General features: G+C 63.9%; 6 protein-coding genes across 11 annotated transcripts in view; 2 read left to right on the top strand and 4 right to left on the bottom strand.

The window, feature by feature from the left end:
• Nucleotides 1-18: 18 nt before the first annotated feature.
• Nucleotides 19-5,017, bottom strand: CHMP1A (charged multivesicular body protein 1A). Its single transcript, XM_027466424.3, has 7 exons — nucleotides 4,896-5,017; nucleotides 4,788-4,807; nucleotides 4,101-4,178; nucleotides 3,401-3,547; nucleotides 2,879-3,007; nucleotides 2,456-2,643; nucleotides 19-1,883 (listed from the first exon to the last, which is right to left on the bottom strand). Exons 1-7 carry the CDS (start codon nucleotides 4,900-4,902, stop codon nucleotides 1,862-1,864), a joined length of 591 nt encoding a protein of 196 aa, XP_027322225.1. The 5' UTR covers nucleotides 4,903-5,017; the 3' UTR covers nucleotides 19-1,861.
• Nucleotides 5,018-5,438: 421 nt separating this feature from the next.
• Nucleotides 5,439-8,911, top strand: CDK10 (cyclin dependent kinase 10). Its single transcript, XM_027466421.3, has 13 exons — nucleotides 5,439-5,589; nucleotides 5,857-5,929; nucleotides 6,140-6,211; nucleotides 6,323-6,425; nucleotides 6,545-6,626; nucleotides 6,776-6,843; nucleotides 7,141-7,193; nucleotides 7,294-7,363; nucleotides 7,474-7,533; nucleotides 7,682-7,805; nucleotides 7,881-8,020; nucleotides 8,285-8,337; nucleotides 8,407-8,911. The coding sequence occupies exons 1-13, from the start codon at nucleotides 5,479-5,481 to the stop codon at nucleotides 8,508-8,510; spliced, it is 1,113 nt and encodes a 370-aa protein (XP_027322222.1). The 5' UTR covers nucleotides 5,439-5,478; the 3' UTR covers nucleotides 8,511-8,911.
• A 245-nt stretch (nucleotides 8,912-9,156) lies between these two features.
• Nucleotides 9,157-10,842, bottom strand: SPATA2L (spermatogenesis associated 2 like). Its single transcript, XM_072043979.1, has 2 exons — nucleotides 10,323-10,842; nucleotides 9,157-10,240 (listed from the first exon to the last, which is right to left on the bottom strand). Exons 1-2 carry the CDS (start codon nucleotides 10,614-10,616, stop codon nucleotides 9,299-9,301), a joined length of 1,236 nt encoding a protein of 411 aa, XP_071900080.1. The 5' UTR covers nucleotides 10,617-10,842; the 3' UTR covers nucleotides 9,157-9,298.
• On the bottom strand, nucleotides 10,481-16,677 carry VPS9D1 (VPS9 domain containing 1). 3 transcript variants are annotated; one of them, XM_027466413.3, is made up of 16 exons: nucleotides 16,520-16,677; nucleotides 15,116-15,185; nucleotides 14,924-15,016; nucleotides 14,687-14,849; nucleotides 14,424-14,535; nucleotides 14,282-14,344; nucleotides 13,966-14,018; nucleotides 13,796-13,883; nucleotides 13,571-13,656; nucleotides 13,024-13,478; nucleotides 12,809-12,938; nucleotides 12,533-12,729; nucleotides 12,361-12,442; nucleotides 11,323-11,427; nucleotides 11,133-11,241; nucleotides 10,481-10,617 (listed from the first exon to the last, which is right to left on the bottom strand). In XM_027466413.3, the coding sequence occupies exons 1-15, from the start codon at nucleotides 16,625-16,627 to the stop codon at nucleotides 11,166-11,168; spliced, it is 1,881 nt and encodes a 626-aa protein (XP_027322214.3). In that variant the 5' UTR covers nucleotides 16,628-16,677; the 3' UTR covers nucleotides 10,481-10,617; nucleotides 11,133-11,165. The 3 variants fall into 3 exon arrangements, 2 of the variants coding, with proteins under 2 accessions (XP_027322214.3, XP_071900078.1); XR_011812352.1 differs by having other exon boundaries at nucleotides 10,508-10,617; nucleotides 11,059-11,241; XM_072043977.1 differs by lacking the exons at nucleotides 15,116-15,185; nucleotides 16,520-16,677 and having other exon boundaries at nucleotides 14,424-14,551.
• Nucleotides 16,678-16,746: 69 nt separating this feature from the next.
• On the top strand, nucleotides 16,747-24,083 carry ZNF276 (zinc finger protein 276). Its single transcript, XM_027466411.3, has 11 exons — nucleotides 16,747-17,006; nucleotides 17,857-18,166; nucleotides 18,272-18,324; nucleotides 18,681-19,178; nucleotides 20,079-20,157; nucleotides 21,262-21,342; nucleotides 21,766-21,876; nucleotides 21,956-22,031; nucleotides 22,503-22,620; nucleotides 22,886-22,985; nucleotides 23,400-24,083. The coding sequence occupies exons 1-11, from the start codon at nucleotides 16,799-16,801 to the stop codon at nucleotides 23,683-23,685; spliced, it is 1,920 nt and encodes a 639-aa protein (XP_027322212.2). The 5' UTR covers nucleotides 16,747-16,798; the 3' UTR covers nucleotides 23,686-24,083.
• Nucleotides 24,084-24,104: 21 nt separating this feature from the next.
• Nucleotides 24,105-27,016, bottom strand: part of FANCA (FA complementation group A) — a 37,910-nt gene continuing 34,998 nt past the window's right edge. For all 4 annotated transcript variants that reach the window (XM_072043973.1, XM_072043971.1, XM_072043976.1 and 1 more), the window contains 5 exons: nucleotides 26,152-26,257; nucleotides 25,663-25,738; nucleotides 25,143-25,299; nucleotides 24,813-24,905; nucleotides 24,105-24,371 (listed from right to left, as the gene is read on the bottom strand). In XM_072043973.1, coding sequence (XP_071900074.1) covers nucleotides 24,267-24,371; nucleotides 24,813-24,905; nucleotides 25,143-25,299; nucleotides 25,663-25,738; nucleotides 26,152-26,257 — 537 coding nt within the window. In that variant the 3' untranslated portion in view covers nucleotides 24,105-24,266. The remainder of the gene's footprint in view (nucleotides 24,372-24,812; nucleotides 24,906-25,142; nucleotides 25,300-25,662; nucleotides 25,739-26,151; nucleotides 26,258-27,016) is intronic.

Here is a 27,016-nt window from a genome sequence, read left to right as displayed (position 1 = left end):
TTGTGTGCACACCACGAGGGATGTTCAGGCAGTTTTTATTTAAAATAGCAGAAGGTAATCAACAGTGTGGTAGAGAAGAAAAAGGCAACGGAGACAAGCTTAAAAAAAAAAAGAGAAAAACAAAAACACAACAACACGAACCCAACAGGAATCGAGACAAACATCACAGGGGAAGGGGGGGCGGTTCCAGGGGCTGGGGGGTACATCCCAGCCCCCAGCCCGGTGCTGATGCAGGGCCAGGTGCTGGTGGCAGCCCCGCTCCGTGGTGCAGGCGCCGTGCACAAGCGGCTTTGCAGCCCCAAGTGCCTTCTGCTGCCCTGTTGTCACCCCCCCCACACACCCCCCCGCCACAGCACACGAGGGCGGAAGGCTCTCTCAGCTAGACACATGCAGCCAAGGCCACTGAACTTAGAAAAAAAACTAACCCAAACAGCACGAAGTGTTTTTGTCACGAGCACTGAGATGGCCCCGGCTTGGAGCGTGCCCTGCCCTGTGTCTGTGGCCTGAGCCGGGCCGGGTGCCAGCACCGGAGGGGTGCGGGGGCTGCCGCCCGTCCCCACGCTTCCCCTGTCCCCCGATAGCCCCCGCTCTCAGCCCGGCCCCGTGCAGCTGCTGTGTGGGACTGAAAATCCCCGCTAAAGCTGAAGGAGGGGAGCTGCAGCCGCGTGCAGGCACTGTGGGGCCGGGCAGCCGTAGAGTCCTCGCTCATGGCCTGCAGGAAAAGGGCTGAAATTCCTCCTCCCCCCAAGAGCCAAAGGAAGCCGAATTTCCTTCCCGCAAGCTTCCCACCCACTTGGTACCTCAAGGAGATGGGGTGCTGGGAGCCTCAGCCCCGGGCAGCCCCATTTCCCTGACCACCGTGCCTCCCACCCAGCCCCCTGCGAGCCCCCCGGGCACGGGGATGTGGCAAGGTGGGGGCAGAGGAGGGCAGGAGGGGGACCCAGGGGCCAGGTGGATGCGTGCCCAGGAGGGTTTGGCACCCGCCCCGGTGCGCCCATCCGGCCGGGACGGTCACAACCCCGGTAACTCGCTGCCTGCAGCACGGGGAGGGGGCACGGGGGGGGATTTACGGGGCAGGACGAGCGTTTCAAAGGCCACTTCGTGGTAGAGACGCGGGGAGGATCAGCCTGCCAGGACCAGGCGGGTGGGCAAGGCGAGGTCTGCAAGCAGGGCCAGCAGGTATGGCTACGAACCGGGCAGCTGGGGGAGGGCGCTGCTAGGCCAGAGGTGTGGAGGTGTACCCCCGCCTTCCTGCAAGGCACAAAGCCCCCCAAAAACACCACAGCCCCGCGGGGAGTGAGCCCCCAGCCCTCCTGCCGCAATGCCAAGGGCACAGCTGCTCGCTGCGGGCTCCTGCTGGGTGCTGCCCACAGCTGGGAGGCCCTGCAGCAGGTACCGGGCGTGCTACGCACGGAGGAGGCAGGCAACCAGCACCCCGGGAGCTGCCACAACCCACCCCCAGAAGGATTCGTTCAGTGTTAAATCAGGAGTGGCACGGCGCATCAGGGGGCGCTGCGAGAAACCCGCAGCGCCCCTCAAATGAAAAACACCCTAAAATCACCCTAAAAATCACCCTAAAATCAGAACCAGCGAAGCATCCGTCAAGCCCGGAGAAGGGCTGCCCTTGCTCCATCCCCCCCGCCGGGATCTCTGCCTGCTCTGGTCACCGTCGCACCCCAAAAGAAGTCTTGCAGGGAGGTGGGCAGGGCTGGGGACGTGCTGCTGCAGGAGGGGCCGGCCCTGCCCGGCCAGCAGGTCAGAGCAAGGACGTAACGGGCAGAGGGGAAGGAGTCCTGGGTCCCTCCGACCCCACACACCATACAAGCAGTGTGGCAGCAGTCCGCGGGGGAGGCAGGAGACCTTAATTCCGCAAGGCAGCCAACCTGGAAGGGAGAAAACAAGAGGGAAGAGGCATAAGAGCAGCTGGGATCAGCCACCAGATCTACAAGGAATCAAGCCCAGGGCACGCCTCTGCCTCCCTCCAGTGGCGGAGAGGCAAGAAATGCTGCCCCGGAGCACACAGCCCTGAGAGCCTGCAGGAAATGCAGAGCATCTGTTGTCAGCGCAGCAATTTTGCTGCAGGAATGGGGCTCCCAGCTCCTCCCGGGGGTACCTCGTGGCTACAGACGCCTGGTGCCCCCTCCCCAGGGCTGCACGGGGCCGGTGCCATCGCACACGGGGACCCCGGCAGCAGGGAGGGAGCGGGGAGAGGAAGCTGATCGGCTCCTCCTGGGGCAGTTCCAGCGAGACAGCCTGTTCCCGGAGCTGGCTGCGGGTCAGTGCCAAGCCTTCCCAGCACAGCAGCAGCTGCGTGAGGGCGAGCACGGAGCAGGGCAGACGGCGTGGTGCCGGATGGAGGACAGCTTGCTGCCACGTGCCAGTGGCCACCCCCAGCCCCGAGCGGCCACCTCGCCTGCCTGCGCCCTGTGAAGAATTTAGGCTGCAGAAAACCAACCTCCGTGACAGCTGGTCCTCCTGGGAGCGCACCGAGCTCTCGCCCACCGCCGAAGCCCCCTCGGGGAGCTGGCTGAGCTGGTCCATGATCTCCAGGCCGTTCTCCTCGGCGATCTGCACGATGAGGCTGTCCACCTGCTCCTGCGGCGTGGTCAGGGTGGTGGCAGAGCTCATGGAGTCCTCCATGACCTGAAACAGAGACAGTCCATCAGCATGACCCACAGGCAGAGCTGCTCGGCTCAGCACAACTTCTTTCCCTCAAAAATCACCCCACAGACCCCATAACACCACTGCCCCTGCACCAGAATGGTCTACAGCAAAGCCTTCCCTGCTGGGCAGCAGAGCCGTGGCTTTCCCAGCCTCTCTCTCACACACCAGACACACAGAAGAGCTCTCAGGGCCCCTCGAGGCCTCCTCCACTTACCGACGTATGAACATCCAAATTCTGGACCTGCTGCTCGAATTTATCCATCACGGCAGACACCTTCTGCAGGTCCATGGAGCTCAGAGCCTTGTCTAGAGCCTTAGTCACCTGAGCCATGTTTTTTGTCACCTGCAAGAGGAGGAGATTGCTTCATGGGTACTGCCTGAAAGCAAAGTCATCGCTGCTGAGAGCAAATCCCTGGCACAGAGCCCTGAGCACAGCACAGCCAGGGGGGGCCCACAGCAGCCCTGCACCCCTGGGGAGGGCAGGTCCCAGCCCACCCCCCTGCAGACACACACGCAGGGGGTAGCAGGGGCAGGGGAACAGGCACAAGCCCCGAGGAGCAGCCCCTCTGCTGCAGTGCCCTCTGTGGCACTTCAGAAGCTGCTCCAGACCCCAAACCAGCAGGGACTGGGCTCAACACGAAGCTTCACGGGATCCTTGTTGGGGACAGGGGAGCCCGAGGTGGTTCAAGGCAGGGTCTGCAGGGTGCAGACCACCCTGGAGAACAGAGACCCTTACCCCTTTCATGGTCACTGCCGTCTGCACCTTGGAGGCCACAGCATCCACGCGGGAAGCCATGCGGAGCCAGTTGAGCCCCTCGTTCTTCTTGCGGATGGCATTCTCCGCGTAGACACGAGCACATTCCACGTTCTTCTGCTGAAGGGCCTGGAAGAGCAGAGGACAGCTGCTGGCACCAAGAACCCACCCTGTGCTCACGAACCCGCGCAATCCATCCCTCCCTGACAGGCCTGCAGCAGGAAGCAGCTTTGCTGTGACCCCACGCCAACAGGGAGCACGCCCTCGGGATGGAATGAAATCTGAAATCCTCCTCGGCGTCACAGGGAGGCACCAGCAGAGCCGGGATCTCAGCGTGGGACTTCACAGAACCCCCTGTGCTCCCCGCCAGGGTCCTCGAGTCCAACTTGCAGCCGCCCAGAGATCAGAGCTGGTGCCTGAGCGATGCCCGCACGTTTCTCAACCTCCATCAGCTCAGGGCTGGGACTGCTTCCCCGGGGAGCCTGTGCCCCAGCACACTCCCAGTGAAAAAGAAACATTCCTAAAACATTCTGAGGCCAACTTTTTGTGACTGCTGGTGCACACAAAGCCTGGAGAGGGGCACTGCCCCTTTGCCCCATCCCTCGATGCAGGGCAAGGGTGGAGGAAGGGTCCCCAACCCCTGTGCACAGTACCCGTGGCCCCGCGAGGAGCCACCACCCACCTTTTTGACCTTTGCCTGCTCCGCCTTGGAGTCCTTCTCAGCCTTTTTAGCGAGCTTCTCCAGCTGCTTGGCTGTGAACTGGAAAGGAGGCAGGGGTTAGAGCCGGGACACCGCGGGGAAGGCGGTGGCAGCAACCTGGGGAGTGCCACCACCTCCCCGGGGAGGGCTGCTCGTGGGGGGCAGCACCCCGGAGTGCCGAGCAGAGACAGGTTACAACAGGACCCACAGGGACATGGGGGGGGTTGAAAAGGGAGAGGGGGTAAAAAAAGGGGGGGCAAAAAGGAGGGGTTAAAAAAAAGGGGGGAGTATAAAGAGGGGTAAAAAGACGGGGGTGTAAGGGGGGGATAAGAAAGGGGGGTACAAAGGGAGGGTTAAAAGGAGAGCACTAAGGGGGGGGTTAAAAAATGGGGGCACAAAGGGAGGGGTTAAAAGGGGGGGCACAAAGGGAGGGGTTAAAAGGGGGGGAGTAAAGAAAAAGGGGTAAATACAAGGATTAAAAGAGGGGAAGGGTAAAAGGGAAGGGTAAAGGGGGAGGGTACAGGGTCCTTGTGCCCCCCCCGCCCCCAAGAAACCCCATAACGCTCCGCACTGCCCCCCCCCCCCAGCACGGCCGCCGTTACCGGCCCCTAATGCGGCGGGCACGTCCCGGGGCTGCCGGTGTGGGGTCGGGGTCAGCGCCGCGCTCACCTTCAGCTGGAACAGCGTGTCTGCGGGGAGAGAGCGGCCTCAGCACCGGGACCCCCGGACCCCCCCCGGTGACCCCCTACCCCGGAGCCTTCCCCCCCCGCTCCTTACCGTCCATCCTGCCCCTCCGCCGCTTCCGGGTGCCGCCGCCGCCGCTTCCGGGCTGCGCGCGCCGCCGGCCGGTGGGGGCGGCCCCCGGGGGGGCGGGGCACCGGGGCGGGGACAGGAACGGGGACAGGGACGGGGGCACCCCCCGGGGCACCGGGAGCTGCCACCCGTCACCATTTCGACCCCGTTTGACCCCGTTGAGACAAATCGGGCGCCTCCCGCTGTGCCGTGCTCAGAGCCGGCGGGGTTTTAACGATTAAAATATAATTAACGTATATGCGGTGTAATTAGCCCCGCTGCGTTTGAGGCACCGGTGTCGGGAGGCGGGTGGGAACACGGCAGCGGGGGGGCAGGGGGCAGGCAGCAGGGTGCTCCGGGGGCTCCCCACGGTGCCGGCTGTCAGTGAACGCCGGGGCTGGGCTCACACCGGCTGCGGGCCGGGCCCGGGCACGGCGGGGCCTACACCGGGGCCTACACCGGGGCCTACACCGGGCCGGGCCAGGCCGCGCATAGCAACGGTTGCTAGGGGCCCGCGCGGGGAGGGCGGCACTGCGCATGCGTCAAGCGGCGCCGGGCGGCACTGCGCATGCGTGAGGCGGCCATGGCGGAGGGCGGGAGCGCTGAGGGGGAGCTGGAGCCGCTGCGCTTCCCCCGGCTGTGGGCGGATGGCTTCTTCGAGGTGCCGGCGTCCGAGAGGGTGAGGGACGGGGCGGTGAGGTCGCGGGGTGGGGATTTGGGGGGTGCTGGGTCGTGAGGAGGGGGCCTGGGCCTTGAGGAGGGGGGCCTGGGCCTTGAGGGGGGGGCACCGGGCCCTGAGGGGGGGGCACCGGGCCCAGGCCGGGGCCGTCCCTGCAGCAGAAGGGCCCGGGGCAGCCCCACCGTCAGGCCGTGCCTCCCCCCGCTCGTGGGAGGTCCCCCCACCCCCGGAGGCAGGTCCTGCCCCTGACCCCCGGTTTGGTTGCAGCTGGGGAGGTGCCGGAGCGTGAAGGAGTTCGAGAAGCTGAACCGCATCGGGGAGGGCACCTACGGCATCGTGTGTGAGTGCGGGGCGGGCTGCCCTCCCGGCACGGGAGGGGGATGGAGCCTGGGTGGAAGGGTGGGTGCTCAGCCTGGGAGCGGAGCATGCTGGGCTGTGGGGCGGCAGGCCTGAGGCTGAGAGGGGGCTCGGCGGTGCCAGCGCCTCCCCGGTGATAGGGAATAAAGCCAGCAGCTACCTCCTGGTGCTGAGCGCCCCGCTGCTCTTCCAGACCGTGCCCGGGACACCGTAACGGATGAGACCGTGGCACTGAAGAAGGTGCGGATGGACAATGAGAAAGAAGGTAATAAAGGACCAGGGACGCCGCGGCAAGGGTGGCTCCTCATGCAGACAGCAGCGCCCCTGGCCCATGCTTGAGGCACTCGTGCAGCGCGGCTCTCGCTGTCCCCCCCAGGAATGCCCGTCAGCAGCCTGCGGGAGATCACCCTGCTGCTGGAGCTCCACCACCCCAACATTGTGGAGCTGAAGGAGGTGGTCGTGGGGAACCACCTGGAGAGGTGAGAGTGCCCCCTCTGTCCTCCTGTCATCTCCTGCCCTCTCGGCTCTTCAGAGGCGATGCCTTCCTGGTGCTCCAGCACAGCCCGTGCCTTACCTGCCTCTGTCCCATCTCCTGCAGCATTTTTCTGGTAATGGGCTACTGTGAGCAGGACCTCGCCAGCCTTCTGGAGAACATGCAGACGCCTTTTTCTGAGGCTCAGGTAAAGGTTGGGACAGGCTTTTAGGAATGCCACCCGTCAGAGGGGGCTGCAGCTCCAGCCAAAACACCTTGGCCACCAGCGTGGGTTCCCTGTGCCTTGCAACCCCTCCTGGGCACGCAGCGGGTGACGCCGCTGTCCTCTGTCCCCAGGTGAAGTGCATCATCTTGCAAGTGCTCAAGGGCCTGCAGTACCTTCACGACAAGTACATCATCCACAGGTGGGAGCGGGGGGACTGCTGGGAGGCAGCCTGCAGGGCCCTCAAGCTGTGGGGTGATTCCTCAGCTCCTGCGCCCCTGCCAGGGGAGCAGGGAGCGCTGTGTGGAGAAGCTCTGGGTGGGGCGTGGTGCAAACACTGGGCAGGGTGGGAGCTGTGGCAGGGATGCTGAGATGCATTTCTCTCAGTGAGCAGCCAGCTCAGGGGCTCGGCGTCTCCCCAGGCGCCCTGGGAGGGGTGGGTGTGGGAGGAACCACGGCTGCAGGGCAGCGCTGACCGGCCCCTCGGTGTTCCTGGCAGGGATCTGAAGGTGTCCAACCTGCTGATGACTGACAAAGGCTGCGTGAAGATAGGTGAGCCCCTGCGGGTGTGCCTGCAGCTCTCCCTCTGCTCCACGAGCAGCCGGAGCACGGATCCCACCTCTCCTCTCACCTCGGGGCTCTTCTCTTGCAGCGGATTTCGGTCTGGCACGTACCTACGGGATGCCACCAAAGCCCATGACCCCCAAAGTCGTCACGCTGTGGTGAGTGCTGGGCGTGGGACCCCGAGCTGTGCTGCCTCGGGGTGGCACGGGGCGAGTCCTGCAGGGGGGACAGCGGGGGCTTCCTGCAGACCTGCCCCTTCCCTGCGCAGGTACCGAGCGCCTGAGCTGCTGCTGGGGACGACGACGCAGACCACCAGCATTGACATGTGGTAAGGGTGGGGACAAAGGACAGGAGGGGCCAAGGCTGGCTGGGCAGTGCCTGGGGGTTCACAGGAGCCAGGACTGCAAACACACACGGGGAGGGTGGGGGTTCTCCTGCAACCACTGACTCTTTCTTGCACATCCTCTGCACCGCAGGGCCGTGGGCTGCATCCTCGCCGAGCTGCTGGCTCACAAGCCGCTGCTGCCGGGCACCTCGGAGATCCACCAGATCGACCTCATCGTGCAGCTCCTGGGGACACCCAACGAGAACATCTGGCCGGTGAGAGCTGTTCTGTGAGCGCTGCCCTCCCTCCCTGCCTGCCTGTGCCTGATTTCTCTGCGCCCCTGCCCTCAGGGTTTCTCCAAGCTGCCCCTGGTGAGTCAGTACACCCTGCGGAAGCAGCCTTACAACAACCTCAAGCACAAGTTCCCCTGGCTGTCGGAGGCCGGGCTGCGTCTGCTCAACTTCCTCTTCATGTACGATCCCAAGAAGCGGTAAGAGCCAGCTGCGTGGGCAGGGCTTTTGGGGCTGCTGGTGTCACCGTGCGTGCCTGGAGGGGACTGTCCCTTGTGGGGTGGGGACTGTCCCTCGGGATGGGGGCAGCTCAGCCCCGTGGGTGGGTGCTGGGGTGGAAATGAGCCCAGGGAGGAGTGTGGGCAGGTTGGGGACCGGGAGAGCAGGCCATGTGCAAGGGTGATGGGAGGCAGCAGCGTGCTTGGGCTGCAAGCAGAGCTTGCCACGTGCCCTTGTCCCCGCAGGGCGACAGCGAAAGACTGCCTGGAGAGCTCCTACTTCAAGGAGAAGCCCCTCCGTAAGTAAATCCCCCACCAACCAGGGCTGTGGAGCTGGGGCCCCGCTGACCCACCTCTCTGCCCCCCAGCCTGCGAGCCTGAGCTCATGCCCACCTTCCCGCACCACCGCAACAAGCGGGCAGCCTCCACCAGCACGGGGACGGAGACGCAGGCAAAACGGGGCAAGCCCTGAGCCCCGTCCCGCAGCGGGAGGTAACGGGAGCTCGCCGCGGGGGCGGCCGTGGGGCTGGGCGCTGGCTCCTGCCCCGCTGCTGGCCGGGCACGCGGCCCCGTCAGCCCTAAGGGGTGCCCGGCTCACCCCAAAACACCCACGGGCTGCCAGAGCCCGAGCTGTGACCCCATCACAGCACTGATCCCCTCCTGCCCTGCCTGGGGCTGGGAGCGCAGCCCCCAGCTGGGTTTCAGCCCTGCGCCGCCTCCTCCCTGGGGGTGGGATGGGGGCACGGCCTGTGGGGGGGGGAGGATGGGGGGAGCGGGGTTTGGGACAGAGACACCTGGGGGGCTGGCGGGGCCAGCCCTGGGCTGTGTGGTGTAACCCTGACTGTGCTGTCAATAAAAGCAGCTGCAAACAGAGCTGTGGTGTGAGCCAGGTCCTTGGGGCAGAACCCGGGCAGGATGCGGCCCTCAGCCTCCCCCCGGCCTGAGCTGCTCCTGGGGGGTGCCACCAGCACCGAGCTGACCCCCGGTGAAGCCCCCCAGGGACGAAACCACCCTGGGGACAGCGCTGTGAGCCCCGTCCCCCCCATTAGGGGTTGGGGGGGGGGTTCTTCAGCCCTTCCTCCTCCCCGCTCCCTCCCTGGCAGACAAGACCAGCGCGCCGCGAGGCAGCCACGTTTTACTGGGACGCACGGAGCCATTTACAGCAGCAGCTGGAGCAGGGGCCCGTTGTGCCCACCCTCCTCAGACCACCCCACCACGTCCAGGAGCTCGGCAACCAGCAGCACCCCTGGCGTTGCCCTGCTAGGGCCGGGGGCCGGAGCTGTCGGCCAGCAGCATGTCCACCTCTGTCCTCTGCAGCCAGAGGCGCTGCTGCCTCTCGCCGCGCAGCTCCTGGCCGCGGTGCTGGCTGCGGCAGGCCCGGCCGGCGGCGCAGGTGCCGGCGTGCAGCTGCTGGCAGGTGGTGCAGCAGTAGGAGGGCAGCGCGCCCTGCTGCAGGCACGAGTGCAGCTGGTAGCAGGGCAGCTCGGGCGCTTCCTGCGGGGCGCTGAGGGGCACGGCCTCGGCCTGGCTGCCGGGTGGGGGCTCCCCCGGGGGCAGCCAGGTTGGGGGGAGCATCTGGGGGCTGCCGCCAGCCCCCCTGAGCTCCTGCTCCAGGAAAAAGCAAGAGGAGGAGGAGGAGGAGGAGGAAGAAGCGTCCGGCTTGGGGATGGTGGGGAGCAGCTCCCGCCTGAGCTCGCTGTGTTCACAGAGGTCCCAGCTCCTCCCGAGCACGTCCTGGGTCTCCTGCAGCCCCGTGGGGTCCCGCCACAGCCTGGAGCTTGGCGCTGGGGGGCTGAGCTCCTGCTCCCCGCCGTCCCCAGGGTTCTCCGGCATCTCCTGGTACAGATCCATGTCATCATCGTCATCGCAGGCGGCCGCCACCTCGCCTCCTCCCGCCGCCAGCTCCCGCAGCATCTCCACGCAGGCCTCCATGTCGCGGGCGAGGCCGCGGGCCTTCAGCAGCTCCTCAGCACGCACCCGGCGGGGCCGCAGCCGCTGCAGCACCTCGGCCAGGATCTCACACTCCAGCCGGCAGGCGAAGAAGCCGCAGGCGGCGGCGGCCAGCTCGGTGCCCGGGGGCCGGCGGCACACGGCCAGGCGGTGCTCGTCCCGCCGCGCGTAGCCCAGGCGCCCGAAACTCCGCAGGAGATCAGCTTCGGGCAGCGCCGCCCGCAGCGAGTGCACGTAGGCCCCCGAGAAGGTCTGCAAGGACAGCGGGGTGACACCGGGGGTCCCGGCTCCCCTCCCCGGGACCCCCAGCCTCCCGGTCTCGCCGCCCGCTCACCTGCACGGTGCCGAACTCCTTGCGCCAGGGGAAGAGGTAGAGGTTGAGGGCCGCCCGCTCCAGCAGCTCGAAGGCGGCTGCCAGGCCCCGCAGCGCCGGCTCCAGCTCGCGGCGGCCCCGCAGCCCCCGGGCCAGGAGGGCTTCGGCGTCGTCCTGCAGGGCCCGCAGCAGCCCCGGCTCTGCCCGCAGCCGCTGCCGCAGCCTCTCGGTGAACGAGGGGTCGGGGCAGGCGCCCGCACGGCCCCGCTCCAGACTCCGCCGGTACTCCTGCCGCACCGCCGGGCCCGCGCACATCCTGTGGGCACCCCCCCGGGTCAGCGCCCACGGGCCCCCACCGGCCCCGCTGCTCCCGGTCCCTCCCCGTGGCCCCCTACCGGCCCCGGTGCCCCCCGCTGCCCCGCCCCAGCACCGCCCCCAGCCCCGTTCCGCGCCCCGTGGCCCCCAACCGGTCCCGGTGCCCCCCGGTTCCCCGCTGCAGCCCCACCCCGGGTCCCTCCCGGTGGCCCCCTCCCGGCCCCGGTTCCTCCCGGTGTCCCCCCCGGTTCCCCGCCCCAGCACCGCCCCCGGCCCCGGTCACCCCCCGCTCCCCCCGCCGCACTCCCCCAGCTCCACCCGGCGACCCCGAACCCCCCGAACCAGCCCCGGTTCCCCCCCCCCGGTGCCGGTCCCGGTCCGGTCCCGCTCCCACCTGCCTGCCCGGCCCCGCGCCCCTTCCGCTTTCCCGCGCCACGCCCACCGTGACGCCACGCGTGGGGGGGGGGCGTTGCCCTCCCCGCAGCGCCCCCCCGCGGGCCGAGCCCCGCCACTTGCCGGGGGGGTCCCTGGGGGTCCTGGGGGGGCGGCTCAGGGCAGGGTCTCCAGGTAAGCCAGTGCGCTCCGCAGGGAGGTCAGGCAGTACCCCTCCTCGCCCAGCAGGCACCTGCGGCACGCGGTGTCACCACCGGGGGTCTCAGCCCCCCCCCGGGACCCCCCCCCTCAACCCCCCCCTTGAGCCCCCTACCCCTCGTGGATGAATTCCTCCAGCGCCGCGCACTCGGGGAGCAGCTGGGGCAGCCCGCTGCGCAACGCCGCGAACGACACGAGGGGCAGCAGGTCGTCCGCACCGCTGCCGGCCACACGAGAACTCAGGGGGGCTGCTGGCACCGGCACCCGGGGGCACTGGTGCCTGTAGCCACTGGCAACTATGGCCACTGGCACCCAAGGACACCAGCACCCAAGGGGACCAGCACCCATGGACACTGGCACCCATGGATTTTGCAACCCAAGGACACCAGCACCCATGGACACCACCACTTGTAGCCACTGGCACCCATGGTCACTGGCACCAATGGCCACCAGCACCCAAGGACACCAGCACCTGGGGTCATCAGCACCCATGGCCACTGGCAAACGCGGCCACCAGCACCCATGGCCACTGGTACCCATGGCCAATGACACCCAAGGACACCATACCTATGGTCACTGGCACCCATGGCCATCAGCACCCATAGCCACTGGTACCCAGAGTCACCAGCACCCGGAGTCACCAGCACCCGTGGCCACTGGTACTCAAGGACGCTGGCACCCATGGCCACTGGCACTGATAGCCACTGTTACCCATGGCCACCAGCACCTGGGGGTCACCAGCACCCATGGCCACTGGCAACCATGGCCAATGACACCCAAGGACACCATACCCATGGTCACTGGCACCCATGGCCACCAGCACCCAAGGACATGAGCACCTGGGGTCACCAGCACCCATGGCCACTGGCACCCAAGGAGACCAGCACCCATGGACACTGGCACCCATGGCCACCAGTACCCAAGGACACCAGCACCTGGGGTCACCGGCACCCACGGCCAATGACACCCAAGGACACCACACCCATGGTCACCAGCACCCATGGCCACCAGTACCCAAGGACACCAGCACCCGGAGTCACCAGCACCCATGGCCACCAGTACCCGCAGCAGCAACCAGCAGCCCTGCAGCACTGGGGAGCACCGACCCCGCTGCCCCCCGGGCCGGGCACCCCCCCGGCAGCGCCGTACTCACATGGTGCCGGCGGTGGGGGCGCGGCTGTCGCGGGTGCTGCAGTACTCCTCGGCGCACTCGCAGATGCTGCGCAGGGCTCGCACTGCGGCACACAGCAGGGTGCTGAGGGTCGCCCCCGTTGCCCCCCGTGTGCCCCCCACCCCCCCAGCACGCCCCCAGCCCGGCCCCGCACCGATGCAGTCCAGCTTCCTGCGGGGACACGTCTCCAGCGGGATGAGGCGCAGGTCCTCCACGGCGGCGCCGTAGGCGGGGGACGAGCCGGGGGCTGCGGGGAAGAGCCGGGAGGGCAGCCCCAGCTCGGCGGGGCTGGCGTTGCGGTGCCGCTCCATGCTGCGGGCCAGGGCCGCCTCGCGGGGCCGGTGCACGCTCCTGCGGGCAGACAACGGGGGGCTGCTAGGGTGAGGGGGCCGGGACGGGAGCCCCCATCCAAGCCCCGGGGCTGCGGTACCTGTAGAGGGCCAGCAGTGGGGCCCAGAGCTGGGGGAAGAAGGCTTCCTCGATGCAGGCCAGGCACTGGTCCTTGCCGGCGGCGGTGTTCAGCCCCTCGAAGGCCAGCAGGGTCAGGGACAGCAGCCTGTCTGGGAAGGAGGGAGTTACGCAGCTCGCTGGGCTGGGCACAGCAAGACCCCATCCCCATCCCGCGTGTCCCCGTCCCCCCCTCACCGATGGCGTTGTGGATGTCCCTCACCACGCCCTTCAGCTGCTCCTGCAGCGACGCTGCCTGCCCGGGGGGCTCCCCCAAGGGCCAGTCCTCGGGTGAGGCCAGGAACCGCTCCAGGTCCTCGAAGGAGCTCTCCCGGGGGGCCTGGGGGTCCCCCTCCATCCCGGGGGCGTCGGGGCTGCCGTCGGCGAGGGGCGCGCTGGAGAGGCTGTGCCGCAGCTCGGCTGGGCCGTGCTCGGGCACCGAGAACATGCAGTGCAGGCTGCGCGAGGCTCGGAGCCGCCGGCCCCCCGGCTCTGCAGGCAGCAACCCCCCCGCGTCCAGAGAGAGGAAGGAGAGGCTGGCGGGGGCTGTGGGGGCAGCCTCGGGGCTGCTCTGGCTCACAGCCGGGTACAGCCGCGTGTACACCGCGCACTGCAGCTTGCGCAGGAGCTGGGCAATGGGGTGCTCGGGGAAGCTGGAAGCAGAGGGATGGGGGTGAGGGGGGGCACCGGCTGGTGGCTGCGCCCCCCTGGGTCCGAGCAGAGCCCCCTGCCAGCCCCACAGTACCTGAGGAGGCAGGAGAAGAGCCCCGTCACCAGGGACAGGTCTGCTGGGCTCCTCTTCAGCCTGGCCTTCCACTGCCGCGGCCAGTCCTGAGGGAGAATCCGTGGTCCGGCAGCAGGGACGGGGGGGGGCAGCGCCTCACCCTGCCCCATAGCACGTCCTCCTGCCCCATAGCACGTCCTCCTGCCCCCACAGCACCTTTGGCAGCAGCCTCGGGCGCATACTCACATGGTCCTGCTCGTACTCCAGGATGGCAGCGTACAGCGCTCTCTGCTCCTGCTCCTCGGGGGTGAGGGCCACGCTGCTGGAGAACCTCCTGGGGGTGCCGTGGTCCCCCGGGTGAGGGGGCACGCAGCGAGACCCCCACACCCTCGCAGCCCCTTCCGTGACACCCTCACCTGTTGGCCGCCTCCTGCAGCCGCAGCCGCCGCTCCTCCATTTTCCGCTGCAGCTGGGCCAGGGCTCAGTTAAGGCTCCAGAAGTGAGGAAGCAGCAGCCACAAACACGGGCTGGGTGCATGGGGTGGCACAGGGGGAGCCCCCCGAGACTCCTGTGCTGGCTGAGCGGTGCCATGGAGGCAGCTTGGATGGGCACGGGCTGCACCTCTCCAGCCTCAGCCCCCCCAAAACAGCCAGGAACGGGGCAAAACTCAGCCCCCAAAACCTGTCACAGCCCCGGCCCCTGCTCTGAGCTCTCTCCCCGCGGCAAGGATACGGTCTCCTCCCGCGCCTTGGCGATCACCAGGTTCTCCATCATCTGCCGCTGCAGGGACAGCGTCTGCAAAGCGATGCTGCGTCGGTGACACCTGAAAAAAGCCCCCGGGTGAGGGTCCCACCGCCCCCAGCTCCCCGCTTACCAGCGAGGTTTTCTGCACGGCCTGGCTGGGGTTGAGCCGCGCCACCCGCGCCTCGTAGGCAGCCTTCAGCTTCTGGTTCTGCAGCGACGCCTCCTCCAGCGGGGTCAGCTCCCTGCGGGGATCCGGGGCTGGAGGGGCGTCGGGGTGACCCCAAACACGAGCCAGGCTCGGGGCTGCCCCATACGGGCCCCAGCAGTGGTGCTGGGCGAACGCTGCCCCCGCAGCCCCCGCTGCCAGCCCCCCACGCCCCCATCCCCACGCACTTGCGGGCTGCCTGCGCCTCGGCGATCTGCAGCTTCTGGAAGATCTCCGGGGGCAGGAAGGGCGAGAGCTTCCCCCCTTCATCCGAGAAGACCCTGCGGTGCCTGGAGACGGGAGCGGGCCCCCCGCCGCGCTCCTGCGGGGCCGCTTTCGCCTTGCCTTTGCCTGGGGAGGGCAGGAGGGGGCTCAGCCACCCCCGCCACCCCCCCGCTGCCCCCCCCCAGGACCACCAGGCTCACCCAGAGCGGCCGCCAGGGACTTGACCCTCTCCAGGCACTGCTCCGCCAGCTTCAGCATCTTCGGCGTGTCGGGGCCGAGCCCCTCGCCCCCAGCTGTGCACAGTGGCGGGGGGGTTGTAGGGCCGCCCCCCCCCCTTTCAGCATCCCCTTTATGGGGAGGGGGGGGCCCAGCAGGGGCTGGGGGTGGGCTACCTGTGAGTGCTTCGTCCTGCAGGGCCTGCGAGATGAGGGCGATGCTCTTCAGGTACTCCACGTAGGCCTCCTGCCACAAAAACCAAGGGGGGGGGTGATTTTGATGCTAAAAAGCCCTTTTTTGGGGAGGGGGGTCACACATATGGGGGGGGGTGTCACACACACATGGGGGGGGGATTTTGGTGCTAAAATGCCCTGTTTTGGGGAGGGGGGGTCACACACATGGAGGGGGGAGGGATTTTGATGCTAAAAAGCCCTTTTTTGGGGAGGGGGTCACACACACGGAGGGGGGGGGTCACACACATGGAGGGGGGGGTCACACATACATGGGGGGGTGGATTTTGATGCTAAAAAGCCCTTTTCTGGGGACACACACATGGAGGGGGGGTCACACACACGAATGGGGTGGGATTTTGATGCTAAAAAGCCCTTTTTTGGGGAGGGGGGATCATACACATGGGGGGGGGTCACACACATGGGGGGGGATTTTGATGCTAAAAAGCCCATTTTTGGGGACACTCACACACACACACATGGAGGGGGGGAGATTTTGATGCTAAAAAGCCCTTTTTTGGGGAGGGGGGGGTCACACACATGGAGGGGGGGGGTCACACACACAGAGAGGGGGGGGGATTTTGATGCTAAAAAGCCATTTTTTGGGGAGGGGGGGTCACACACATGGAGGGGGGGGGTGGATTTTGGTGCTAAAAAGCCCATTTTTGGGACACACACATGGAAAGGGGGGGGATTTTGATGCTAAAAAGCCCATTTTTGGGGAGGGGGGGTCACACACATGGGGGGGGGGTGTCACACACATGGAGGGGGTGGGATTTTGATGCTAAAAAGCCCTGTTTTGGGGAGGGGGGGTCACACACATGGAGGGGGGGGGGGTCACACACAGGGAGAGGGGGGATGGATTTTGATGCTAAAAAGCCCTTTTTAGGGGAGGGGGGTCACACACATGGAGGGGGGGGTGGATTTTGGTGCTAAAAAGCCCATTTTTGGGACACACACATGGAAAGGGGGGGGATTTTGATGCTAAAAAGCCCTTTTTTGGGGAGGGGGGATCATACACATGGGGGGGGGTCACACACATGGAGGGGGGAGGGATTTTGGTGCTAAAAAGCCCTTTTTTGTTGAGAGGGGGTCACACACACGGAGGGGGGGGGGTCACACACATGGGGGGGGGGTCACACACATGGAGGGGGTGGGATTTTGATGCTAAAAAACCCTTTTTTGGGGGGGGGGGGTCACACACATGGAGGGGGGGGGTCACACACACGGAGGGGGGGTGGGATTTTGACGCTAAAAATCCCATTTTTGGACACACACACACACACATATGGGGGTCCGGATCCTCCCAGCCCCCCCCCCAACCCCCCCGTTACGCTTCCCGGTGCTCACCCCCGGCCTCCCCCCGCTGTCCATCTCCAGCGCCCCGCTCGCCGCCCTCATGGCGGCCTGCAGGGCCCTGCCCGGCCCGGCCCCGCCGCCTCCTCCCGCCGCGGCCATGGCGGCCGGAACGCCCGGTACCGGGCTGGGGGGGGGGAACCTAAACCGGGACGGACCCCACCGGGACCTCCCCGCCGCTGGGGGGCGCTGCGGGCACCGGGAGGGCCCGGGGAGGGGGCCGGGGGGGGCCGGGCGGGGCGCGCCGGGCCCGCGGCGGCGGCGGCGGCGGGGATGAAGCGCGATCGGCGCGGGCGGTTCCTGGCGGCCTCGGCCGAGCCCCGGAGGCGGCCCGGGACTGCGGGGGGGGCGTCCCGGGGGGCTGCGGAGGGAGCGGCGAGGCCCGAACCGGCCGCGGGGTGGGCCCCGGTGGTGGCGGCGGCGGCGGCCCCGGTGGTGGAGGCCTCGGCTTGGGCACGGCCCGGGGGGGCGGCGGAGGAAGGTGAGGCCCTGAGGGGGGGGGGTGAGGCCTTGGGGTCCCGGTACCGGTACCGGGGGGGGGGGGTTTGGGGGTCCCGTCCCGTGGTCCCCCCCCGGGGGGGTTGTGGCGGTGGGGATGGGGCCCGGAGGTGCCTTTGTGCCCCGGTGGGGGGGGGTCCCCGTGTGGGGCTCTCCCCCTCCTTGTGGGGGGGTTCCCGGGGGGCAGCAGGCTCAGCCCCCCGTGCCTGAGGCTGGCCTGGAGCTGGGGGGCGGTTTTCAGCCCCCCCAAATGTTTGTGGGTGCTGCTGGGGTGGCCGCAGGGAGCTCCTGGGGGCTGCAGCCCCCCCAGGTGTGGGGCAGGACCCCCAGCACTTTCCATGGGGGAGGCTGGAGCCCGGCTGTGGCCCTGAGGAGGCTGTGGTGAGGCAGAAGCTGTGGGGTGGCAGCGAAACGGCGTGTCCTGGAGGAGGGGGGAGAGCTGGGGGGGCTCAGGCTCGCTGAGGGCTGCGGCTGCTGTCTATAAATACTTTGGAGATAAACGCGGGGCAGGGAGGAGAGGGGCTCTGCTGCAGGATGGTGCTGGGGGAAGCGGGGCTGCACGAGAGCCCCGGGAGGAGCTGGGTCTGCTGCAGCCTCCCCAGGGCGCAGGGCAGGGACATCGGGGGGTTTGAGGGGTGATGCTGCGGAGCCCCTGCTCTGTCAGGGGCTGCCCTGAGTCCTGGAGGAGGTTTCATCCTGCCCGGCCTTTCTGTGCTGGTGCCGAAGCCAGGACCTCGAGTGCAGGCTGCTGACTGGGACTGAGGGATGGGGAAAGTCTTCCCGCGTGCTCTCGGAGCAGGCACGAGCGGTTGTAGCCGACCCTTCTCCCGCAGGAATTGGCAGAGCCCTGAGCACTGGCTACTGTCGCCTCTGCCATGGGAAGTTCTCGTCCAGGAGCCTGCGCAACGCCTTCGGGAAGGTGCCGGTGATGGGGGAGAACTCGGAGAAGCAGCGCCGCGTGGATCAGGTCTTCTTCACGGACTTCCAGCGGCTGGTGGGGGTGGCGGTGCGCCAGGACCCCGCGCTCCCCCAGTTCGTCTGCAAGAAGTGCCATGCCCAGTTCTACAAATGCCGCAGCGTCCTCAGGACCTTCATCCAGAGGGTGAACGCCTCTCCCACGGGCCACGTCAAGTCGAAAGGAAAGTACGTTGAGTTTCTTTGCCCCCCGGTAGTTACGGGGAGTTGTAAAGCACCGCGTGCCGCCGCGGTCCCGCTGTAACGCTGCCGCTGCTCTTCTGGCTCTTGCAGGAGCAGCGCTGCCCCGGCCCAGCCTGGCGCGGAGGGAGGTGCCTCCTGTCTGGGTGAGTAGCAGCTCACGGAGCTGCCTCCCTTCTCTTTCTGCAGTTTTGGCGCAGGGGGGTGGTTTTCTGGGGTGTTTGGGGCAGGGCGGTGCCCGTGTCCTTCAGCAGGGCTGTCCCTGCACGCCCCGGGTTGGGTGCTCACCGTTTGGGCGCTCACACTGCCCTGTCCTCCCTCCACCACAAGCTCTCCCCTCGTGTCCCCAGAAGGATCCTCGCTGGCACCAGCATCGTGCTGGAAAGTTTCTGACTTACGTGGGGAGTGCAAAGAGCGGGTTTGGGGGCAGCACCAGCCTGACCCAGTGGCTCGGGAGCGGGTCCGCAGCCACTGACCCTGCGCCTGCTGCTTCTCCCCGCAGTCGACCTGATCACGTCCAGCCCGCAGTGCCTGCACAGCCTGGTGACGTGGGCGCACGCGCACGCCGGGGGCTGCCAGTCGGTGCCGAGCCTGCAGAGCGTGCTGTCCTCCGAGTACTGCGGGATCATCCGCGCCGTCTGGGGCTGCGGGGACGGCCACGACTACGTCATGGACACGGATTCCGACTGCAGCACGGTGCTCGTCGACAACGCCTTGTCTGTCAAACGGGAGTGGAGCAAGGGCACGGCGCAGCGTCTGACTGACAACGGGGCAGGGGCAGACAATGCCGAGGCTGTTCCTGCTCCCAAAGCCCAGCATGCTCCAGTAAGGACGACTCCTTGCCAGCAGCCCGCAAACAAAGGGACCACATCAGTGCCACCGAACGCGGAGAATGAGCCGCCGCAGAACAGGGATTCATCTCACCCACAACTGGACAGCACGGCCTCGGTACAGGAGAAAGCCCTGCCCCAGCCCGTGTCACCGCCGAGCAGTGCCACAGGTAAGGGATTTGCCTTCTGGTCTTCTCCCGAGCTTCTGGGGAAGGCTGAGGTCTGAAGAGCTGCCCCAGGGAGCGGTGTTGGGGCTGGGCTGCCCTCCTCGGGGACAGCCGCTCCTCAGGGGGACTTGGATCCCACTGGGAAGTGCAGGTTGCCTGGGAAATTGCTTCTGGTCTCAGACAGCAAAATTTGCAGAGGGAAGGGGGAGCGCGGGGCTTCGGCTGGCCGCGTTGTCCTGCAGCCAGAGCCGTCCCTTGTTCCCCTCTGATGGAAGGGACAGACTTGGCTGTTCCTCAGCTGGCCCTGCCCTCACCCAGGGACGTGAGCAGTGCAGAGCAGCCACTGGTTCTGACCATCTGCCAGGTGTTGGTTTCTGATCAGTCCTAACCCCGCCACATGTTGGCAGTGGGGTGTGACCCCCCCCAGCTGCGGCTGCAGGGCGATGCCGAGCAGAAGGAGCCCCTGTTGGCGCTCCCCTCTCCCCGAAAACTTGGGCCTCAGGCTAATCCCGAGTTCCAGAAGTCGAGATGTGTTTATCTCTAACAGCCACGTGAGACGTCTGCTGCTGGGAAGGGAGAAGGCAGTTGTGACTCACTGGGGAATGAGGCTGCCGGGTACAGAGCGGTTGTCACTGGGGAAACCGAAAGATGCTCGTGGCAGCTGCAGGGTGAGGGCTCTCCCAGTCCCTGGGGCGCAGGCAGAGTGCTGCTCCTGGAGCACGCGAGGCATGGAGTTTGGCTTAAATAATCATTAACTTGTCGTGGAGCACTTTTTTTTTTTTTTTCTTCCCTCCAGTATGAGCCACCATGAGTGAAGTCAGAGTGCCTTCCCGGCAGCTGTCTCTGCTGGCTTGTTCTCACTGCTTTTCCTAGTAACGCACCTTGTTCTCCTTCATTTCCTAGGACAGTTGAGTGGGAAGCAGGTTCTGTCTCCAACGTCGGATGAGCGGGTAAAAGACGAGTTCAGTGACCTTTCTGAGGGGTGAGAGAAGAGTGGGTTTAAACTAGCCTTAATGTCTTCTTTGCGAGTATGAAATGGGAGGCCTCGGAGAGCTCTTTCTCCACGAGAGACCCGGTCCCCGGAGGCTCTGGGGGCTGGCAGCCGAGGCGCAGAGCGGTTTCTCCGCGGTGGCAGCGCTCAGCTCCCTCCCTCGGCCGCAGCAGGGTGTTTGTACATCAGCGTGTGTGCGTGTTCTGTTTGGTTGCCCCCAGCAGACCTGGCCGTGCTCTGCGCCAGCCCCTGCGCCCTGGGAAAGCAGCCGCGCGGTTCTGCGTGGGGCAGGAGGCTGCTGGTGGCTCCGTGTTGCTCCCACGCCGCTCCCCTCCGCAGCTCGGGGCAGCGGGGTGTGGGTGCACGGCCCTGAGCTCGCAGGCAGTAAGGTGGGACCCCAAGAAATTGTCCCCCGTGGGAGCGTTTGAGCAGAAGTTTGAGGGGGAGCAGGACAGCGGCAGCCTGGCGGGTTTTGTGCTCAAAGGTTTGGCCGAGTTCTCCAAACCCCGGAGTGAAGTGAGGCTGGTGCACGGCTGGTGATTGAGTGTAGGTGCTGAACGGCCGAGTGTGAGCTTAGTGCAGCCTGGCAGGTAAACGTGTCCCACTGAAAGCACCCCAAGAACTTACTGCCTACACCCTGGCTATGGAGGGAATTGCCTCTTGTATAGCGTAGGGTTTAAAAAAACAACAAAACAAAAAAAAATGTGGCTGCTACATATGAGGAAGCACTGAATGACCTTAACTAACCTGTGCCAGACAATTACATCACATTCTTGCTCTATAAAATTACTTTTCCGAGTATAGGAACTGGTTACAACATCGGATCTTGTCAGTAACAGCCATTTTTTGTACTCCTGACAGTGGTTCGGTTAATCTTACACAGATCTAACCCTAAAAGGAGCTGATTTTGGTATTTGCTGTGTTCACCGAGGCTTTATTTGCTTTGGGAGATTGCGGGGGAGGAGAACACGCGGAGCTTCGGTTCCTGCGCTGTTCTGTGGGGGAGATGAACGTGCTGGGAGCAGAGAACGCGTGTGGCTGCTGGTGCATCAACCGTGTCCTGTGTCGGTAAAGGGCATCTTCTCTCTCTCTCAGAGACTTCTTGAGTGATGATGAGAATGAGAAGAGAAACGTGCAATCTTCAGATGACTCCTTCGAGCCTTACCCCGAGAAGAAGTAAGGGGCTTTCCCCCTCCGGCAGCGCGCTGTGCTTGGCGGGGGGCTGTGGCTGAGCAGGGCTGGTGCCAGGGCAGGACCCAGCTGGGTGGATGAGCTTTGTTTTCCTGCCTGGCCTCAGTTCTCCCACATCCCTGCCTTCCTGCCCCCGAGGGACCCGTTAACGCCTGGAACGTGCGTTCCCCAGGCTGCCCATCAGGTTAAAGCACGGCCGTGTTCCTCTTCCCCAGGCCCTGCAGTAAATGCAGCAGCTCGGCTCACGTGTATTTATTCGATGGCACGTGTGCTCCTGTGTAGCCTGGGCTTTGCCAGGTCAGGCATCAGGCTAAGCCTTCAGGCCAAGTGTAACACGCTGGGACAGTCAGGTGGGAGGATTTAAATCAAGATTGAGTGTGAAACAGATGTCCTTCTTCCTTCCTGGAGGGTTTCTAGCAAGAAGAGTGACAGCAAAGAAGCAAAGAAGGCGGAAGAGCCCAAAGTAAGGAAGAAGCCAGGACCTAAGCCAGGCTGGAAAAAAAAAATCAAATGTGAAAGGTAATAAAAGAGCAGGGTGTGGCGGGGCGGCGGCGCTGGCTCCCGGCACGCCGGCTGACAGCAAGCCTCTGCTTTGCAGGGAGGAGCTGCCCACCATTTACAAGTGTCCTTACCAGGGCTGCACGGCTGTCTACAGAGGGGCCGACGGCATGAAGGTAGGTTCAGGGCTTGTTCCTATTCCAAACCTGCAGCTTTGGGTGTTGTAGAGCAGCGTTCGTACGAGGGGCAGGTCTGGGACTTGTGGTTCACCGTCTGGCTTTGCAGGGGGGTGAGCGCCTGGGTGAGTCACCGAAGGGAGCAATCTGTCCAGCGTCCCTGGCCTTTTTCTGTGCTTCCAAAAGGAAAAGGAGCTGCTGTGGCTCAGCGCGCTCCTCCTGTTCTGGAAGCCTGCCACTGGCTCGGCAGCAGCCCTTGGAACGAGCTGGGCTGTGTGCTGTTTAGTCCCCGCTGCCAGCGATGGATTTGGATGCAAGGCTGGTTTTTCACAGCAAAACGGTGACGGTGTGCAAGGCTGCCAGGCTGGGGGTCTCGTTTCTTGGGGGTTGTTTTCTTTTCCTGTGCAGAAAAAATTCAGCCTCGATCTCTGCTTTAAGGCGAGCAGTTAGAACCCTGTCCTTCCTTCCCAGAAACACATCAAAGAGCATCACGAAGAAGTTCGGGAGAGGCCCTGTCCTCATCCGGGCTGCAACAAGGTGTTCATGATTGACCGGTACCTGCAGCGGCACGTGAAACTCATTCACACAGGTGGGTCTGCAGGGTTCTGATCGCATGGGGACTGAGCAGTGCCAGCTGATTCATTGTGCAAGGCTGCTGGGCGCTGTAGCAAGGCTCTGTGGGGGCTGCAGAGCTGTCGTCCTGACACGTAAGCCTGTAACGAGCCATCGTGTGGGGGATTTGAGGCAGGGGGAGGAATTCAGCTTCCCCCAGTAACTGTGGGCAGCTGTGTGTGTGTGTTTCATGCGCTAAGAAAGCAGCAGCACCAACCACTCTTTGCTTGTTTCCATCGCAGAGGTACGGAATTATATCTGTGATGAATGCGGGCAGACCTTTAAGCAACGCAAACACCTCTCGGTCCATCAGATGCGGCACTCAGGAGCAAAGCCCCTCCAGTAAGTGCACGTTATCATTTATTCATAGCTAAAAAAAGGGACGGAAGGCATCAGGAAGCTCTGCTGAGCTCTTCCTGTCCTTAGCACAGCGTAATTCCATGCCCCCAGCCCTGTGTGTGGCACTTCAAGTGTTCATCCACTTGTGCAGTGTGTGCCCCTGCTCCAGGGCATCCGTTTGTTGAACAGGTCTTAGTCCTTCTGTCCCTGTTTAGTAGGTGACTGCTCAGCTCTAGGTGTGAGGGTAAGGGCGTTGCTTGACCAGGGCAGCTTTAGGAGGTGCTATGAGCCAGCCCCTGAGGCTGTGGTGTTCGTCTCATGCAGCCCCAGCTCCTGATCAGCACAGCCCCACGTGGGGGGCCTGTCCCTGTGCCAGACAGCTTGTGCTGGGTGCTGAGCCCCTGCCTTGCCTTGCAGGTGTGAAATCTGCGGGTTCCAGTGCCGGCAGCGCGCGTCGCTCAAGTACCACATGACCAAACACAAAGCCGAGACGGAGCTGGAGTTTGCCTGCGACCAGTGTGGGAAGCGCTTCGAGAAGGCCCATAACCTTAATGTCCACATGTCCATGGTGCACCCTCTGACCCAGACTCAGGACAAAACCAAGCCACTGGAGCCAGAGCCTATTCTCCTCCTAAATACTTCAGGGACTTCAGAGAGCCAGGCAGTAAAGCCAGAAGTGACTGCACAGCAGGAGCCCACCTGAGGGGGACGGGGCAGCGTTCCCAGTCCAGCCCTGTAGAAACCATACAGCAGAGTGGAGATTTTTAATTTACGTTTTAGTCTCCAAAGAACTCAGTGGAATTAGCTTCAGCTTGCTCAGAAAAAGCTTGTTATCATGCTGTGATTCTCCATGCTCACGTCTGATTCAGCAGTGTTGTACTAAGAGTCTGTCTAATCCCAGGGGAGTGGATGTTTGGCAGCACCCCTTTGTTGTCCCCCTTCTCCCCGTGCACACAGTTGTAGAAGCAGAGTTGGCCCACAACTGTTACCAACCTGCACAAGCTGCTGCCTGTGCAGTATTGCCTGCAGGTGGCTGTAAGGGTACCTAGGACAGTGGAGCAACTTTGAGCAGATGTTTTGTTTTGGTTTAAAAAAAGAAAAGATTCCCAAAGTAAGTCTAAATTGAAATTTGTAACCTACTTTTTATTGTAACAAGAGCTTCATGGTTATGCTTGTAATAAATTATTTACAAAGTAATTGGAAAGAAACAGCACTGGTGAGAAAAGAGAGGTAGCAGCGGGGCTGTCCCTTGTCCCCAGTCAGCGTGGTGGCACTGCCTGGCCCTCAAAACAGGACCAGCTCCTCGTCCAGGTCCAGGGCTGCAGCTGGCCTCGAGCGATGCAGGATGGCTCCCAGCTCGGGGTCAAGTTGGTCACAGGCAGCTAGTAACTGTGGAGAGGGCAGGTGGCTGGTGTTAGGGCTGCTCTTGCTTCCTCAGAGCAAGTTACAGCAACCCCTGTGAGTTGTGCAGGCAGCTGCTGCTGGCTGCTGCAGCAATCAGGGGCTGCAGGCAGCCAGCACCGTGCGTGTGGGAATTGCAACACCAGCCCCGTAACCGTGCCTGGCACTTTCCGTAAGATCAAGCATTAAGCAAGAGTGCGTGAGGGTAATGTTTAACGGAGCTGAGACGGAGCCCGCAGCAGGGGAGCGGGACGGCAGCGGCTATAGCACTGGTCCAACAGCAGGTGTCTACTGCTCCAACGCATGGTACAGCAGCACGCTGCCTGCTGCTGGGAGAGCAAGTTAAGTGTGGCAAGAAAGGCCACACAAAGCTGGTGCTGCTCAGACATGGGGCTCTCAGACTGGGAGGAGAGAAAACACTCAACGCACCGGTCCTAGGTTCCCAAAGCTTCTGGCAGGGCAGCGAGGAATCGCAGCACGCAGGAACCGACGGGCCTTGGAGATCACCTCCACGGGATCCCCCTGAGGAACAGACGAGGTGAGGCACAGCAGCGGGGCAGCTGAGGGTTCAGGCACCAGCAGCACCTGCAGCCTCTCAGCCCAGGCTGGGAACAAGCTGCCTGCCAAAGGCATCTCCATGTGAACCCACAGCTTTGTACAGGAGAGTGAGAACCAGAGGGATGCTGCAAGCAGCAGGGGGAAGGGAAAAGGGATAGGATTCAGAGTTAGGAGAGGAAAAAAAGACTGAGCTTCACTCACGTGCTCCACAGGGTCTTGGCCTTGTCCCACCTGGTCAGACTGAGGCAGGTCCTTCCCTTCCACAAAGAGCTGAAGCAGCTGGAGGTAGAGGTCGAGCGCCACGTAGAGGAAGAGCTGCTCTCTAGCAAGCAGCTCGTGGTCAAAGGCAGGGGTGAGGCTGTGGGAAGTCACACATGTGTCCAGTCAGCGCCAATTCCACCTTAGTTTCTAACAGCAAGACACGAGGTAAATCCAGGCAGTGCTCCTGCTGCCCTCTGTTTTACAAGTGCCACTGCGTGCAGGGCCACCCCCTGCCAGGAGCAATAATGCAGCCAGGGACACTGAAGGACAAAGATGAAGGGAAACTTCTAGCGAAAGAGACAGGGGTTCTAAAACAGTCGCCCTGTCATGATCCAGTGTTTTCTCCTGCACAGCTAACACAGGAGCTCAGCTCACCACCGGGCCTGCTGCTGTGCATGGCAGCCACCAGCCACATCCTCCCTCACAAGCACATTCCTGCACCCAGCAGGACATCCCTTACCTGTAGAACGCGAGAGGCAAGAGCCGGCTGTGGCAGGCTGAGGCCGCGCTGTGCAGGACAAAGTATTTTCTGGAGCCTGTAACAACCAGAGAGAAGCACTGAGCATCTGCAGCGGTCCTCACCCTACCTCGTGTACTGCTACAGCAGCGCAGGGGCTGCACGGCTTCCTTCCAGCCCACGCTAAACCCTGACACCTGGGTGTGGTGACATGGAGAAGACAGCTAGAAGACAGCTGTTCCCTCTTAGTATTGTTTCATCTGGTGGAGAAAGCCTGAGTTTCAGCCAGCTCTACCCCTCAGCCGGGTCACCGTACTGTAGGGTAGAAGCAGGATGTTCTCAGCCTTTACTGAAGCAATTTTTTTTTTTTCCCATGCAGCTCACAAAGGCTCAACAGTTCCTCCTTACAAAGCACATTCATTAATCAAAGAGAGCAGTACTGTCCAGCACTAAACCCCAACTTTCCATCCCTCGGAGGCAGGACTCGCTCACCTTTTTCTGCTGACTGGAAGAGAAGTGGCCAGGACGCGCCCCTCTCTTCCAGGCACTGCAAAATCTCCAGGGACCATTCCAGAGAGGTCTGAAAGTCCACGCCCTCCTGGGAGTCAGAAAGGACAGATCACCTTAGGTTTTAGTTGCATCAAAGCAGAAGTCCCAGTAAGAGATCACGCACATGACATGCTCTCGTAAAGGACCTTCAGGAATTTAGCCCAAGCCTTTCCCCTTGCCTGGGGGCCTGGGTTCCTCCCGGGGCCACCAGGCCCTTGTGCAATGCAGGGACTTCATCACAACAGGGGCAGGGGAAGCAGTACGGGTGTGCTGGTGACAAGCTGGTTGCTCACTTCCTAGCTGTGCTCCACAGAGTCCCTGCGAGTCCTGCACCTACCCCACCCTGTTGCCTGTAGGAGACTTTTCCCCTCTAACCTCTCCAGTGAGGACAAGCCCCGGGAGGGTTTTTTGCATTGCTCATTTTCCTTGGAACAACCTCCCGTATCTGTTTGCTCAAGAGATTTCTTTCCTCAATGACTCTTCCTCCAGACTCCCCCCGTGAAAGACGATGAGATCAAATGATTATTTTTAGCTTGAATCTGCTCCCTGATCCAATCTGCTAGCTGACTACACCAATGGTTGCACTTCAAAGCTGAGAAGACAGCAAAGGGACAGAAACGCATTCATAGGCAGGAGGGTGCTTAGGGCAGAGAGCTGCTGAAAGGAACTTGTTGTTTTTGCTCTCCCATTTCAGAGCACTAAATCATTCAGAAACCCGTGTTCCTCCTTGTTAGGGACTCTTCGTTGTGAAATTCCGTGTGTGTTTCTGGCCTGAGGAAAAGCCTCTTTCAACAAACGTGCAATGCCA

Source organism: Anas platyrhynchos, chromosome 12 (genome assembly GCF_047663525.1).
Source record: "Anas platyrhynchos isolate ZD024472 breed Pekin duck chromosome 12, IASCAAS_PekinDuck_T2T, whole genome shotgun sequence".
In the NCBI taxonomy this organism is placed as follows: Eukaryota; Metazoa; Chordata; class Aves; order Anseriformes; family Anatidae; genus Anas; species Anas platyrhynchos.
Note: the sequence above shows the minus strand (reverse complement) of the source record. Positions and strands in the feature narration are given on the sequence as shown.